Source organism: Mus musculus, chromosome 2, assembly GCF_000001635.26.
Source record: "Mus musculus strain C57BL/6J chromosome 2, GRCm38.p6 C57BL/6J".
NCBI classification, from domain to species: Eukaryota; Metazoa; Chordata; class Mammalia; order Rodentia; family Muridae; genus Mus; species Mus musculus.
In genome coordinates this window covers 144393815-144411428 of record NC_000068.7, presented here as the reverse complement: position 1 = coordinate 144411428, position 17614 = coordinate 144393815, and the positions used below count along the sequence as shown (strand labels likewise).

Here is a 17614-nt window from a genome sequence, read left to right as displayed (position 1 = left end):
CTCGGTCCCTTCCCTTTTTCCTTTTGATAGCCACGGCTTGTGCTACAGTGCAGTGGTCTCCCTAGAGTCAGCACAACATGTACAAACCCTATACATGCAATGTACTTGAGGCTGTGACCAGAGCTTCCATAGGCCTATCTGACCCTCATAGCCCACTCTACTGACTACCCAGGCAGCCTGGCAAACCTTAGCCGGACACTCCATCTTTGTCCCAGTCCTGACCCCGTGGGCAGTGCAGGGCCAGAAACAGCTCATGTGCTCACTCCTTACGGGATCCCTAGGTGAGCTGCCAGGTCGCTTTGCACAGGTCCAAGGAGCCGGTACGTAGGAGCTGAGGTTGGAAAGCAAACACAGGCCTCCCTCCAGCTTCTTAGCTAAGCTACTATCCATCTTGCTCCTCAGCTCACAGAAACCAAAATTTTCTAGTTTTACTTATTTTTGCAGGGGTCCTCTTAACACAGGGAACCCTGTAAACAATGGAGGACTCTAAATATTAAGAGTTTTCTTCACTTATCCAGGCAGAGAGGAGGAGGTGGGCATGATGTGACAATCTGTGATAAATAGAAATGTTCTAGGCAAGAAGAAGAGTGAACAGAGCAAGCGGCAAAGCTCAGCTGGCTCTGCTGGCCCAGTGCCTGAGGCAGCACCGCCTCCCGGCTCAGCCAAGGCATGAGCAGTTCTGAGCACAGACCCCTCTCCAGGTGCAGTCAGAGCAAGTAAGACTGCTGTGGCTTTTGACACCAGTGTGCTAAGCTTTGAGAGGAAGTTCTGATTTCTTTCTTTTGTTTTTTTTTTTTTTTTTTTTTTTTTTTTTTGAGACAGGGTTTCTCTGTATAGCCCTGGCTGTCCTGGAACTCACTTTGTGGACCAGGCTGACCTTGAACTCAGTTGTTCCCTGCCTCTGCCTCCCGAGTGCTGGGATTAAAGGCGTGCACCACCATGACCGTTTTGTTTTTCGTTTTTGTTTTTTTAAAGATTCATTTATTTATGTATATGAGTACACTGTATCTGTCTTCAGACACCAGAAGAGGGCATCAGATTCCATTATCGATAGTTGTGAGCCACCATGAGATTGCTGGGAATTGAACTCAGGATCTCTGGAAGAGCAGTTAGTGCTCTTAACCACTGAGCCATCTCTCCAGCCCAGTTCTGATTTCCTTTTTTTTTTTTTCCCCCCCCAAGACAGGGTATCTCTGTGTAGCTCTGGCTGTCCTGGAACTTACTTTGTAGACCAGGCTGGCCTCGAACTCAGAAAGCCCCCTGCCTCTGCCTCCCGAGTGCTGGGATTAAAGATGTGCACCACAACCAGCCAGCCAGTTCTAATTTCTGATGTTTGGTTTTTTTACCCACAATCCTTGCACACCCTAACCAAGTCTTCTTCCATGGGGTTACACACACCCCAACTGTTTAAGATTTTCTTGACCCTGTGCCTATTGCTACAAATCTCCAAAGTGGGTATTATCAACTCATTTTACAGATGAGGCCTCTAAAGTACGAAATTCACTTAACTAGACTATGGGAAACTGATTGTAAATGACAAATACTTTTCTTGTTTTCTTAAGAATGTGTCTGTGGCTCTTCTCTTTCTCTCACCCCTCTTTCTCTCTTTTTCCTTTTCTCTGCCCTTCTACCCGCTTCGCTGCCCCCTATCCCTACACAATAAACCTCTCCCATGTGGAACCAAAATAAATAAATAAATAAATAAATAAATAAATTAAAAAAAAGAATGTGTCTGTGTAGCCAGCATGGTGGCGCACGCCTTTAGTCCCAGCACTCAGAAGGCAGAGGCAGGCAGATTTCTGAGTTTGAGGCCAGCCTGGTCTACAGAGTGAGTTCCAGGACAGCCAGGGATACACAGAGAAAACCTGTCTCAAAAAACCAAAAAAAAAAAAAAAAAAAAAAAAAAAAAAGAATGTGTCTGTGTATATAGACACACAAATTAAACAGGTATCTGTTTTATTTCCTCTAACACTGAGATAACATCAGTGGTTAAGTATTATAAATCAATATAATAATTAAAAGAGTAAAAATCCTTCAAAGGACTTTGCCATCCATTCTAAAGTATGTGATAAGTTTACAGCTGTATGTGGGACATAGGCAGAATTATGACCTGGCTGTTGTTTTCATTTGTAAATTACGCGTGATGTAAGGAGATGTGACTGTGTCACAATAAGGAGAAATGGACCTGTGATGGCTGATCTTGTAATCTGACTACACCTCGAGGTAACCACTGGGTGTTCCTGGGGTAAACTTGTCTATCCTGTTGCTGTGGCCAGCATTAAATACAAGTCTTCAGGATGCCAATACAGACTGGCAGCGCTCCAGGAACCCTCTAGGACTCCAACACCAGGTAGGGACTACAAAATCATCCAGCCTTCTGAACTGAACAACTACTAGATTCTCACTTTTCAAAACATCATCAGAGGCCAGGCAGTGGTGGCGTGTGCCTTTAATCCCAGCACTTGGGAGGCAGAATTTCTGAGTTTGAGGCCAGCCTGGTCTACAGAGTGAGTTCCAGGACAGCCAGGGATACACAGAGAAAACCTGTCTTGGAAAATAAAAAAAACAATCATCAGATAGCCATTGTCAGACTATAAATCACATCCTGTAAGCCAGTCTAATCTCCCCCTGTATATATATGGAATAGTAATTGACGAATGTTTCTGTCATATATGTGTATTTCTCCTATCAATTCTGTTCCTATTGAGAACCTTAATACAGACTGACATTAGGCATCAATGTGAAGTAATTCTGGAATTATCTGTAACTGTCAGAGATACGTACCTAAACAGGCCCTGACTGTAAACACGACACCAGCACTTACTTTTAACACTCACACACATGAAAAAAATCAATCTCTAAAAAGATGTAAAATGGAAAAGATAAAGTTACACTGTATAAAAGAGAAAGGCGAAGACCTTAAAACAGATCTGGAATAGAATTAAAGCAATCACAGCCTTCTTCAGCACCAGGAAGCTGGAGATAGTCACCTCCAGCCACTCACCTAAGACAGTTGGCAGCTGATTTCCAGGTTTGGGAAGGCTTTCTCCATTTGACTTCATAGGGTGTATGATGTTTTGAATGAGTGGCCCCCATAGGCTCATATATTTGAAACAGTTGGCAGGACAGTTTGGGAAGGATTAAAAGGTGTGGGCTTATTGGAGGAGGCATAGTACTATGAGAGAGGTCAAAAGCCCACGCCATCCCAGTTAGTTTTCTCTCTGCTCTCAAGGTGAGCACTCTAAACTCCTGTTCAAGTGCCATGCATGCCTGCTGCTATGCTCCTTACTTACCACAATGGTCATGGGCTCTGAACCCCTGAAACTGTAAGCCCCATATGAACTCCTCTGTAAGATGCCTTGGTCGCTGTGTCTTATCAGAGCAAGAAACAAGCAACTAAGACAGGGCTTAGGACCCGTTACCAGCAGAAGCCTTTAAAAGGCGGAAAGTGCTAGGGAGGAAGGAAGAAAACATGAAGACATGTTTTCTAGATGGTGCTGCTCTGACTTTGCAAAGAAACAGTCTTGACTATTGTTCCAAATGACAGGGCAACACTCCCATCAACACAGGAATTCGAGCTGCAGGTGGGGTTTATGAACAGAGGATCTAAACAGTGCTGCACAGGGTGGTTTTAAAAATGCATACCAGTTTGTTATAAAGCTTTCAGCTCTTTCTGGATTCTCAAACCAACTCAGAATCCACAAAGCAAGAAAGGAGCCATTGTTCCTAATTAAAGACAAGCTGAGTGCAAATGACTAGGCTGCAGCCCTGGCTGTGAGGTGTTGCAGGTAAGGATTTTTATTGGAGAATATCTGATGCTTTTGGAATGCACTTAAGATATACCTGTAGTCCAACTCCACATGTGCAACACAGGAAGCAGCTTCGTGAGGTGGACAGCGAGCGCAGCCAGATCTGCCTGCACCGTTCCACACCGACACTCCTGTGTGCAACTGTCCTGAGCACGAGACGGGCCTGGCAAGCTCAAGTGTTCCTCTCAAGCTATTTTCCAGGCCATGCCAAGAGTAAACTCCTTGTATCAGGTCAGTGTCCCTGCAAGGAGCTGCTGACAGGTAGATCAGGTAAAGCAGCGTGGAGACAGACACTGAGTATATTCTTCCTGAACGGGACAAAAGTCAGAAAGAGACAAAAGGACTTCAGTGCCCCGTGAGTCCTCTGGGGTTCAATGACAACACAGCACAGGCTGAGAACAGGGTTGCAATCATTCCTGATCCCTCACAACCTCTCGTCCTGGGACAGCGAGGGCACCGCAATCTTTAACACCTTTCATACTTCCTGAGCTCTAACGTAGGACGAGCAGGCCCATTCTCAAACTCTTCAGCTTAGAGGCTCTTTTGTGCTCACTCATTGTATGGGAAGAGAATGGCAGAGTCACTTGGTTCTGGTCTACAGTGGAGTCCACGATACTGCTGGAAGGCCACGCGGGGCCTGCTGGATGGTTTCTGGGTGGCAGAACTGCCTACTTGTACCACTGGCTTCACTCACCCGGCTGGACCATGTGGAGGCTATTACCCACAGGAGACCAGGGCCCACTTCGAGGATAAGGGCCTGCAGGGCTTCTGAAGCCCACTCTCTGGCAGCATCCACCGTTTGCTGGGAAGAGCAGAGCTCCCCTCAGCGTCGGAGCCTCAGGAAGAATGCATGCTTACACTCCGTACTCTCCAGCGGGTAATACTTATCATAAAAATCCAAAACATACTCCTCGGTCTTGAAGCCAAACTTCTGGTACAGCAGCATGGCGGGGTTGCTTGCCGAGACATGAAGAGTCACATCCTTGCCCATGCATGTCTGCCAAAAGTGAAGGACACAAGGTGAAGCCACAGGGCCAGAGGGAGGATGAGCAAATGAAACATTCTTAAGAAGGAAGCAAGTGGGGTAACGGAACGGGGTTGAGGCACGGCAGCATCTAGCGAGAGCTGGAAGCCCAGAGCACTGCAGTGCCTAGCAACGGCTGACAGTTTAGCAGTCCTCCACCGCTGACTGTGTGTCCCCGAGTCTAAGGGAGTCACATGCTCTGGAGGGTTGTTTCTACCCCGAGGCAAAAGGCCACTAGGATACTTTACTATATTACATTTATTTATATTTTATTTTACTACATGCATGAGTGAATGTCCATGTACCACATGTGTGCAGGAGTTACAGATGGTTGTGAGCCACCGTGTTGGTGTTGGGAACCAAACCTAGGTCTTCTGAAAAAGCAGTCAGAACTCTTAGAGCCAAGTCATCTCTCCAGAGCTGTTTCATCGTTCCAATGACGTTTTACTTCCTTATTATTGTAAATGTGGGTAGTTTGTGTGTGGGCTTGTGCATGCCATGCTGTACAACTTGGGAGGTAAGAGGACTACTGGAAGTCACTTTTTTACCCCTGCCACATGGGCTGCAGGGATTAAACTGGCCATCAGGTTCAGTGGAAGTGCTCTTTCTCACCGAGTCATTTCTCCAGCCTCCATTTTACTGTATTTGTAGTTCAATTAAGTCTAAATATCAGACATATCAGTACCAGTAATTTAACAACCTTGAAGAACTGCAGAATGACAATTCCTATTTTCCATATAGATGACAGCTATGCCATCTCCAAAGCCTGTAATAATTCCTTCCCTAGAACTGCTAGAGAACAATCAAAGGCCGGGCGTGGTGGCGCACGCCTTTAATCCCAGCACTTGGGAGGCAGAGGCAGGTGGATTTCTGAGTTCGAGGCCAGCCTGGTCTACAGGGTGAGTTCCAGGACAGCCAGGGCTACACAGAGAAACCCTGTCTCAAAAAACCAAAAAAAAAAAAAAAAAAGGAAAAAAGAAAAAAAAAGAGAAAACAATCAAAGTATATACATAGCTTCAAAGTACTACATTTTTAATCACAAAGCCTGAATATCGTATAACCCTAAGTCCTTAGGTCCCTTTATATCTGACAGAATTAACTTCCCAGAATTGAGACTTCTGTATTTACAAAGAAAGGTCAAAGATGTTTCTGTGATCATAAAGACATGTTTTTAGATTCTTTAACTAGCCACACAGGTATGAACTTGTTTAATGAGGAAGGAACCAAGGTGCTGCAGGTGACAGCCCTTAAAATGGATGATTCTGGCTGTCAGGGACACAGGAGAACTTTCCTTCTTTATTTATTTTTCACTGTGACTCCTAACACATCTGAGACAGAGAGCACGGTTCTTGTGCCAAGGACAGCAACATGGTGACTATGGGTGCCGGCAGTGGTTTTAGATAGTCAATACAGACAGCTAACCATGGTCACGACCAGTACTACAGACTGAGCCCATATGTGGGCCCTTGGGCTTACAGATTCTTTGGGGTACAAATACGCCCACAGTGTAAAGATGAACAGAGCAAAGAGTCACTAAGGAGCAGCCTTCATGCCAGGCCTCACACTAAGCACAAAGGATGCCTTCGGAGTTATCACCCCACCCTACTCCAGCCCCTGCTGCTAACAAAAGAGCCTGCAGAGCACTCCTCGAGAGAAAGTTGGCCTTGTGGGAGAAAGTGTGTCATTGAAGGTGGGCTGAAAAGTTTCAAAATTGCAAGCCAAGCCCAGTGACTCTTTACTCAGATACAGATCTGGATGCAGAACTCTCAGCTACCATGTTTGCCTGTGTGCCACCATGCTCTCTGTTATGAGGATAATGAACTAAACCTCTGAAACTGTAAGCAAGTTCCAATTAAATCCTTTTCTTTTTATATGAGTTGCCATGGTCATTGTGTCTTCATAGCAATTGAACACTGACTAAGACACAGTTAAGACCCATGCCAACCAGAGTTTCATGTCAACATCCTGCCTAAAGAACAAAACAATCTTTTGTTTACAGGAGGAAAAAAACCCTATTGCATTCATTCATGATGTACTACTTATTCAATTGTGATAAAATGTTTATAAACAGTATGCCCACTCCCCAAAGTCATGAGAGACTTATTCTAAAAGCAGAACAGTATCACTACAGACAGGGCGTGTGTACAGCCTCACATGTGATTATTGCAGCCTTTTATGATTCATGCCTGCATAGGGGCTTCTCTGAAGCCAAGAATAAAATCTTACTTTAGGGGCTGGAGGTCTTATCCGTGTGCTTCCGTAGTCTCATGACTGGGAAGAATGGCTTCCTTTTGCTTGGACGACACTGGACAAGCCAGCTCGCCTCACGCCTCCTCCTATTTCCCAGGGAAACCCTGAAAGCATCATCACTTAGTTAGGGTGGAACCACGAGCAGAGAGAACTTGCCTGAATCAGATGATAGATCATGAATGTGGCGATCCCTGCTCTCCTCCACTCAGGATGAACAAGCAGAAATGAGATGTAAGCTTCGTTGTACTTCACATCAGGAACCATGAAGCCAAAGGCAACAATGACTTTTTTATAAAGGACTACAACACTGAAGTCTGGATACTGCAGACACTCAGACAGGTCAATGCCTAAAGAAAAGAACCAGCCAGACACTCAGACCATGGGCCTTTTGGAACGAATGAACAACAAGCTGTTCAGCCTGTATTTGCTGTTACACCTGCATGCTAAAAAAAAATTCCCCAAATTGGAGGCAAAGCCATTACCATAGATACCACACATTCAGATCAGAAAGATGCATTTTAGAAAATATCACAATTAGCATAGTCTTTTCTCAGTACATATGTTAAAAGCGGAGCGACAGGACAGGCTGGGTAGCAGAGAGCAGCCAGGTTCAGAATGGACACACCTGGCTTTGACTCAGCCTTGTCTACTGTGTGTGTGACTTGGCACATTTTAAAATGTCTCATTTTTGCAATATGTTAAGACAAGGTACAGACTGAGCCCTGACAGAGCAGGAGTAAAGGTCCCTGAGAGAGTCAATACCGTTCTCTCTCTTTTTTTCCCTTCAAATTTTATTATTATTGCTGTCGTGTATGTGAGGCTATATGAGCCATGGTATGTGTGCATGTGGAAGTCCAAGGACAACTGTGGGGAATCTGTTCTCTCCTTCCACTGTAGAGTCTGGGGACAGAATTCAGGATGCAAGTTTGCATGGCAAACCCTTTTATCTGCTGTGCCATCTCATGAGCCTATGGATAGAATTTTCCTTTATCCCACTTACAAACCATTTCCATGAAAGCTTTCACAATAAAATAAAAATTATAACGTGTGGCTAATATCTAACATTGGGCCAGATGTAGCAGATACTCTCAGACCGTGACTTTTAGGCCTGGTACCTTCCCTAGAGATGGATCTACACTGTAAGTATGAACTATACTATAAGCAGGGTAGGGCTCTAACCCTGATAAAATCTGTGACACACATGTGCCCCATAGGTTTCAGAGATGGCCCACAGAGAGTATGCTCATATTTATCAATAAAATTGCTGACTGATGGCCTGGGTCTTGGCTGATGAAATGACAAAACAATCCTGGCTTGCCCTGGCTTCTCAGGTCAGGGGGCAGTTGGCTTCTTAAAAATACCTTTTGGGTGTCCTCACACTCTCTAATAGCTAAACAACAAAACTTAAAAGAACTATTAGGCCAAAACCAAAAGTGTCCCCATGCCGGCTGTGAGTCTGTATCTTGGAGAGACATTACCTGGTATCTAAACATAGGCAGAATCAAAACAGGATGAGGTTTTTATTCTGGAAGCAGAGACAAACAGGGGAGAAAAACAAACAAAAACACTGTTGATTACTTTAATTGCTGGCTTCTGGAACTTAGGAAAGTGAGAAGCATTTAAGCTTTAATATTTCTATGTTAGTAAAGACAGACTAAATGAAGTCAAGAGTAAAGAGCTTAGGGTCACATGGCAGACACTATTTAAAACATAGCTGGGTAAAATAAACTACATACAGAAAAATCAATCTGCCTGGTTTGGAAGTAGAAACATACCAGGCCAGAAAAACTCCTGGCACATGGAGTTGATGGTTGGGATGTGATTTGGTCGGACATAGCAGTAATCGAGGGGTGCATCAGGTCCAGGTGTCCAGTGAGGGTCACTCCTGTGCAGGTGGGAACGGATCTGTGACAGGAGCTGTAGTTTGGGTGGCTTTGTCTCATAATCACGCCTCCAGCACCACCGAAAATAAATAAATTAAAGTCAAGAAAAACACCCATTACTATAGCTCATTATTGCACAGCAAACTGCTTGCAGTATCATACAAAGTCACACTTCTTTATATGCGAGCTAGCATGCAGATATAATCTTTATGAATTCACTCTGAACATAGATTAAGCCAGACCCCTCCGGTACCCACCAGGGACTACATGAGGTGAAGTGAGAAACACAAACTGCACTTAGATATGTTCAGAAGTGCCCGACACAGGGCTGCTTCTCTAGCATGATCAGAGGACAAAGGAGGGACTGTCCAAGTCTGCTGGCCGCAGGAGATCATGAAGAGAAAAGGCTACAGCAGTTTTGCTAATGACCTCTCTTCAAGTTTGCCCAGAAACCCAGTGCTAGGCAAGGTGGATCAGGCTGCTGGCAGAGCTCGGACTCCACTCACTGCTTAGATGGCATTCATTTAGAAACCGTCCCAAAGAGAATGGAGCTGGGGAGAGGGCTGAGTAGGTAAAATGCTTGCCATGCAAGTGTGAGGACTTGAACCATGTAAAAGCCATGTAAAAGCAGGGCACACAGTGCATGGGGAGCAGACACGCCATCAGTCTAGGCTGAAAAGGGAACTCCAGGTTGACTGAAAGACTCTTGCATCAAAAAATAAAGTGTGACTCAGGTGTGGCAGCAGATGTCTTTAATCACAGCACTCAGGGCAGAGAGGCAGGCAGAACTCTGAGTTCAGGGCCATCCTGATCTACACACTGAGATCTAGGCTAGCCAATGTTACACAGTGAGACCCTGTCTCAAAATTAATTAAATTTAATAAAAGAGGTTCTGAGTAATAATGCAAGATATCCAAAGTTACCACAGTTCTCCACTGTGAGTGGAGAGTGCACCTGCATGCATGTGTGCGTGTACACACACACACACACACACACACACACACACACAAACATACCATAAAGAAAAAAACCTCAGAGAACAGAATCTGCCCCAGTGCTCAGTTCAGATGTTCGCTCAACTAAGACAATTTCCTTTTTTGCTTTTCAGTTCACAGACTATTAAATATATTAAATAATTGTGGCATCTAGACTAAAACAATGATTAAGATAGTGAACAAGACCCAGGTGTGGTGGCACGTATATTTAATCCCAGCTCTCGGGAGGCAGAGGAAGGCGGAGTTCTGTGTGTCAAGGCCGGCCATGTCTCCATAGTGAGTTTCAGGACAGCCAGGGCTGTGTAGCAAGATCCTGGAGAAAAACCCTGTGGCCCAGAGAAACCCCAAGTAGCAAGGGCTCTCATAACTGGGGAATAGAGTGGAGCAGTGCAGTGGTAAATCTGCCCAATCTAGGCATGCAGCTTATAAATATTGTAACTGAAGACCCTATCTCAAAAAACCAAAAGTATAAGAATAATTATGTGCAAGAGATTAACTCAGTCTTGGTTTTTTTTTTTACCTCTTTCAAAGGACCACCCTGTCTGTCCTTTCCTGAACCTGCTCCAAGTCAGGCTATATTTACCCTTGAAGGATGAATATAGAAACCAACATCATTCCCCGTGACACCCTTGACATCATGGTTACCTGATATAAGGTTTCAAGATCCGAGAAGTATAAGGGCTGATAATACTTTGGTCCACAGCCAGATCTTCTGATCCCACCAAACGATACAAAAATCTCGTGGTCTGGTGCCGGAATCCTTTCCTGGCTGGTAAGGCAGTCTGTGAGAAGAAAACGGTTTATATAAAAATAAAAAACTATCCAAGAATGGTTGTCTTTTACATCTAATGATCTTTCTGAGTGTCAGGAGTAGGTCTTTTTGGATCACCTAATTGGAAAGGTAAAGTTTTGACAGGTCTGGGGAAAAAAAAGGCTAACATACGTGGGCTATTTACTATTTATTATGCAACCTTATGTTGTTATATTATGGTTAACAACCAACAGGCCCAATGCCCCACCCCCTTGACTGTGTACTCTTTTTTTTTTTTTTTTTTAAAGCTTTTATTATAATATTCTTATTCTGGGACCATTAAGGAATGCCAATCTGGTTTTTTTGTTTGTTTGTTTGGCTGGTTGGTTTTTGTTTTTGGTTTTTTGAGACAGGGTTTCTCTGTAAAGCCCTGGCTGTCCTAGAACTCACTCTGTAGACCGGGCTGGTCTCGAACTCAGAAATCCGCCTGTCTCTGCCTCCCAAGGGCTGGGACTAAAGGTGTGCACCACCATGCCCGGCGACTGTGTACTCTTTACAGCAAGTAAACATGGCAAACACTGGAGTGATATTGATTACTAGCCCTAGACTTGTCAGCACAGGAAGGAGGCACCACCCAGCAGAGACGAGGCATAGATGTGGCCTTAGCTGGGCAGGAGTTGGGACAGAACTCCTGGGTTTCACATGCTTGGTTTGGAAGCTCCAGAGAGGAACTGGCCACAATGCTCGTGTGCTGCTCTCTTCTGAGGACTGCTAACTGAGGCCCTAGGTCATGTAGCAACAGAACACCGCAATTATGGCTGTAACAGCAAAGAACTCCAACAAAGATGAAAAGACCTTCACAAAGGGAGTGTCAAGGTGAAGCTTAGAAACCGAGTTGTCTTTTAGAGTCAGTTTGCTCTTAGCCTGGAAAATAACTTGTTGAAAAGAGCAAGGTTTCTTCCTTTGTAATTTGTTTCCAGAATTCTCTAGCCTGGACACCAAACTCCTCAAAAGCCAGCTTTGAAATTCTTCCAAGGCTTCAAGTGAATTTCAAAGCAATCTTCAAAGCTGCGCAAGCAGTTTCCAAACACAGCCACTAGCAACACCCCCCACCCTTGCAGGTATAATGGCTGTAAAGAACTTTGACCAATCAGAGTGGCAGAAGCAATGCCTGGCGCTTCAAGCCCAAGTTTTCCACCCCATGCACAATGCACATGTAGCTTCCAGGTGGCTCCAACTAGGCCAGTGGATGACCACAGGCCCCATGAAACCAAGACCCCAAAGACTCACAAAGTAAAAGAGCCACTCTGCTGAGGCCAGGCAGAGGCAGAAGTTCAAGACATATTTAGTACTCATTACATCAAGTCACCAAGTTTGGGGGTGGCTTTCAATGCCATGCCAGATAATTTGTAGCTCCATCAGTCCACAGAACAATTTCTCCCCCTTAACAGTCTCATGTGAGTCCTGTAGAATCTCATGGATGTGACAAAGTTCCGCTAACCTCTGCAACTTCTACTCTTCTCCAAAACACGGTCCACCAAGCCTGGACCACCATCACTGCCTCCTCTTGGCCCATTCTTGTCCCACACCATCCAGTCTCCACATAGAGGCCACAACACTTCTTTTAAAAATAAACTAACTAGGCATAGTGGCAACACACCTTTAATCCCAGCACTTGGGAGGCAAAGACATGCAGATCTCTGTGAGTTCAGAGCCAGCTTGGTCTACAAAGTAAGATTTAGTCCAGTCAGGGCTACACAGTAAGACTCTATTTAAAAAGCAAGCATCAACTCATGCCCCCTGGTTCACAATTCCTATATGGTTTCCCACTGTATGTACAGAGTACATTTCAAAGTCCTCAACTGTGCCTTACAGGGAACTTGCAAGACCTGACTCTGTCACACTCTGGCCTCTCCTCCTAGAACCACACTCCTGTGTCGTCAGGATGTTCCCATCACAGCTACCAGTCTTTCTCATGCCTCAGGGCCTGGGTCTGGCCTTCCATCCAGTTTTCTTCCTCCTGGCATTTCCTTGTCAGCACTTCTTGCAAGGTTACCTCCCTCAGAGGCTGGTTTTAATTCCCAGGAACACAGCAGTCCTTCTGTGACACACATACACACACACACACACACACACACACACACACACGCCCTCAGTAAGTGCATCTTAGCTTAGTGAGCTAACCCTGTCACTTCCCTGTTTGAGAATGTCAGCTGCAGAGGACAGAAACCTACCTAGCATTGGCATCCCAGTTAGAATAGTGCCTGGCTCGTACTACTCAATTTACCAAATCGCAGAGTGGTGGAGAAAAAACAGCTTCAAAGTCAAGTGACATGTGACAGCGTTAAGTGTGCTTCTTTACTAATGCAGGCTGAGGAAAAGCCTAGAAGGAAAAGCTGGCTAGAACTAGCAATGCAATGAGAACAGAGCAGGCTCTGCACCAGAGGGGCTAGAAAGGCCTCATTACACCTCTCTCAGGGGCTGCTCTGAGTGTCTGTTGGACTCTTCCTGAGACAGGAAAGGCACCACTGTGGTGAACTGAGTGTTCCATATCCCAGGAATATACACTGGAGGTATAAAACAGTAGCATGGGTGCCTGGGAGTGTGGGGAGGGGCAGCTGCCTGAGCTGATGGGGGTGCAACAGGGGCATGGATGTGATGGAACAGAGCCTCGTACTTCACGGAACACTGAGCCACCATGGCTAGACCACTTGAAGAGATGAACAAGCCCCAGAAGCACACTCACTCAGTGCAGGGGTCCTGAGATTCCTGGGAAAGACATTTAACAGCGGTAGTTGATATGTTACATGCTCTAAGGGGCGAGCATGCAAGAGCAGATGGCAGTTTAGAAAGGGCTGGAAGTCCTAAGAAAGAAGTAGATTAATGCAGAGGGCAAAAATAGCAACCGAAACTAAGCCGTTTTGACAGTGGACTAATCAATAACCTTCTATGCATAGTTTAGAAGAGTCGTTCTGAGCTTGAGCAGCTGCATAAAACCTTCCCAAACCAAAGGCAGAGAAAAAAGACTATAAATGAGTGGAATCGAATGTCCCAGAGTTGTGGGAAACCAGGAAAGGATGACAGGAACAGCAGAAGGAAAGGGGACATAAAACACGAGTGCAGCAGTTACAGCTCTGACTAGGGTCAGACACCACACCTCAGATGGAGGAAGCTGAGATAACACCTGTGCTGTGGAATGCCACCCTTCAGGCACGCCATGGCCGGTGCCCTCTAGACCCATCAGCAGCTATAATTACCTGAAGGAGACCTAAACAAGATTGGGCTCACTAACTATCCCCCAGAGGGTGGGGAACGCTCACGAGGCTACAACCCTCCTCCAAGCTATAGACGGTCAATGGTTAATACAGGGTGCTCATGAGGTCACACCTCTGCCCGAGATTGTCTTTTTTTTTTTTTTTTAATAAATGTTTTTTTAAATTAGGTATTTTCCTCATTTACATTTCCAATGCTATCCCAAAAGTCTCCCATACCCACCCCCCCAAGATTGTCTTTTTTTAAAGTATTTATTGGCCCAACCAATATTTATTGTGGCACATACCTTTTTTTTGTTTCGTTTTTTAGATGTATTCATTTATTATGTGCCTGAGTGTTCTATCTGTATGTACATCTACATGCCTGAAGAGGGCATCAGATCCTATTACAGATGGTTGTGAGCCACCATGAGGTTGCTGGGAATTCAACTCAGTCTATCTGGAAGAGCATCAGCCAGTGCTCTTAGCCACTGAGCCATCTCTCCAGCCCTGTGCCCAAGATTTATGAACAGTTAATGCAGAGGTTTTCCCCTCCAGTGGTATGGCTGCCCATCAGGTGCCCATGCTCCTGTAGTTAACCTTTCCATTCCTGCAAGGAATTGTGATGTCTAGTGTTAACTGTCAATGAGACTTAATCTAGGAGCACCTGGGAAACTGACATCTAGGAATGCCTGTTGGGGGTTATCTGGATGGCATTAACTAAAGAGGGAAGACTTGCCCACTGTGGGTGGGGCCATTACACAGCTGGGACAGTAGATTCCATCTGACCAGCTCCCTCAAGCTCTCCATGCTCCAACTTCCTCACCATGGTGGACTCTACTTGGAGCCATGAGTCAAGAGAAACCCTCTCTCCCTTAAGTCACTTTTGTCAGGGTATTTTCTCACAGAAATAGGTATGCAAACTAAAGCAGGGACCCTAATTAAACTCATGGACGCGACTGGAACTGCTGTTTTGGTCTACTGCTGGTGGCAGAACTGGGGCAAAGAGACATCTGTTTCTCCCCAGGAAAGGTTCACACAACAACTGCTAACCCAAGAGTAGAGTTGTGAGATACAAAAGACAGAAAAAGCAGTGAAAAATACACTGAAGATCAGAAACAGAAAATATGGAAGCTTCCAGAAGACAGGAGAATTAAAAAAAAAAAACACCAAAAATTAATTAATTAATTAATTAACATTGGAAATGGGGTTCTCATGGCAAGACAAGGTAGCTCACACTGTTAATTCCAACACTCAGAAGAGAGGCAAACCTGAGTTTCAGTTCAGCGCTATACAGTGAGACCCTGTCTCAAATAATAACAAAAGAAACTGGGCTCTCAGGAGCAACCAGTACATAAGATAATAATGAAGTTACAACTTCAAAATGTCAAAGGAGAAAACAAAACTAAAACTTTGTAAGGTATTGTTGATGTAAGAGTGAAATAAAGGAGCCGGGCGTGGTGGTGCACACCTTTAATCCCAGCACTCGGGGAGGCAGAGGCAGGCAGATTTCTAAGTTCGAGGCCAGCCTGGTCTACAGAGTGAGTTCCAGGACAGCCAAGACTATACAGAGAAACCCTGTGTCAAAAAACCAAAAAAAAAAAATAAATAAATAAAGAGTGAAATAAAGGGCCAGAGAGATGGCTCAGAGGTTAAGAGCACTGACTGCTCTTCCAGAGGTCCTGAGTTCAATTCCCAACAACCACATGGTGCTCACAACCATCTGTAATGGGATCTGATGCCCTCTTCTGGTGTGTCTGCAGAGAGCAACAGTGTACTCACATAAATAAATACATCTTTTTTTTTTTTAAGTGAAATAAAGATATTCTAGGCACACAGGTTTTCAAAATATACCTCAAAAAGTTCATATTTAGGGATGGTGAGATGGCTCATTAGGTAAAGCCTGAGACCCGACTCTAACACTAAAAACCCATGTGCTAGAAGAGAACCAACTACAGCAAGCTGTCTTCTGACCCCACATATGTGCTGTGGTATGTATGCACATGCACACAATACATAAATGTATGTATGTATGTATGTATGTTAAAAGAAACCATGTTGTAAAGAACTGCTAGAGAAAGCAGTCCAGGGCTGGCGAGATGGCTCAGCAGGTAAGAGCACTGACTGCTCTTCTGAAAGTCCTGAGTTCAAATCCCAGCAACCACATGGTGGCTCACAACCATTCGTAATGAGATCTGACGCCTTCTTCTGAAGTGTCTGAAGATAGCAACAGTGTACTTATTTATAATAATAAGTAAATCAAGAAAGAAAGAAAGAAAGAAAGAAAGAATCCAGCTAGAAGTTAGTACAGGGAGAAATAAAGAAAAAATCAGAGTCCACTAACATTTATATAAACAACACAAGAGGAAAGAGAGCAAGGAAAGGCAGTGAGGGTGGGGCCATCAACACAACACTTAACAGTACAGAAAACCACATCTTAAGTCAGGACCTAGAGCAGTCCTGGTGATGGATCCCTGCAGACCAGCCCAGCCTGAGACCGTTTTAGTAAACGAGCTCACTGGGGTGGGCACAGCTGCGAACACTGACTACTACCACTGTGTCCAGCACAGGCAGGTCTCGGTCCCTTGCAGACTATGTGGCTAGCGTAGAGAGCCGACAGTACTCACATCAGCACCTTTACACGTGAGGAATGCCAATTCAAAACAACAGGGCAGAACAGAGGAAACAGAACCCGCTGCTGGTGGGGCAGCCCATAGCCCCCGGGGGAATGAATGTTGTCAGAGCATTGGCAGAACTCACCCTGTGAGTAATGCTGACCCCGCATTTCTTCCTGATGAAGCCTAAGGACACAGATGCTTACCCCCATAGCTCGACAGGGTCTAGGCTATACATGTCCTCAACAAACCTGTCAATCACAACCATGAAACAGACCACAGACAGATACCCTCAAGGGAGAGAGGCAAGATATGGCTAGGCTGTTCCCTGAATGCCTAGTGAGAAAGAAACTCAGATACAGGAAGGGGCACTAAATGATGAACAGTTTTGGAAGAGAAGCAGAGAAGTTTTGCTTGCTTTCTTCTCCCCAGATTGCTCACAATGACAAATGTCACAGTACAGTAACATCACCTGGTACCGGTCCAGGATCCGAAAGTCCTGGCAGGTGGTCCGGTATGTAGCTTGTCCAGCTGCAAGCCGGGAAGCTCCTCCATCTTTGGCTCCATAAATCCCATCGACTAACAGAAGTGCGGCATTCACAACCTCGTCCAAGTCAAATAGTGGTAAACCCCGATCTCTTTTCGCTTGCCGGACGATCAGTTTCCGTTTCAGCCTCCTGGCTTCTGGAGTCATGGCCACGGCGCCGGGGCACGCCTCCAGCCTCTTGAGCAGCAGCTTCTCCTCATAGATGCTCACGGGTGTATACCTGGGGCCCTTGGGCTTCATGTCCTTTTCCAGTGGCGGCTTCCTCTTTTCTCGAGCTCTAGTGTGCAGAGAAATGTTTGAATCTGTGTCTTCGCTATCTCCATCCATCCTGTCTGGCTTCTCCTCCTCGCTGTCCACTTCCTGTTTTATCTGTTCCGGAGCTCGGACCTTCTTTCTGCTCCCAAGCAGCCCAGACGCTGACCCAGCTGGGGGTGGGATGTACTCCATCCCTGGGTCTATAACTCCATCTCCTTCCAGCTCATCGTCATC

At 45.3% G+C, this 17614-nt stretch overlaps 1 protein-coding gene across 2 annotated transcripts in view; it reads right to left on the bottom strand.

Moving 5' to 3' along the window:
* Window positions 1-3753: 3753 nt before the first annotated feature.
* Window positions 3754-17614, bottom strand: part of Kat14 (lysine acetyltransferase 14) — a 38644-nt gene continuing 24783 nt past the window's right edge. For both annotated transcript variants that reach the window (NM_001166640.1, NM_181417.3), the window contains exons 7-11: window positions 17051-17613; window positions 10607-10743; window positions 8859-9034; window positions 7240-7430; window positions 3754-4806 (exon numbers count right to left, since the gene is read on the bottom strand). In NM_001166640.1, coding sequence (NP_001160112.1) covers window positions 4633-4806; window positions 7240-7430; window positions 8859-9034; window positions 10607-10743; window positions 17051-17613 — 1241 coding nt within the window. In that variant the 3' untranslated portion in view covers window positions 3754-4632. The remainder of the gene's footprint in view (window positions 4807-7239; window positions 7431-8858; window positions 9035-10606; window positions 10744-17050; window position 17614) is intronic.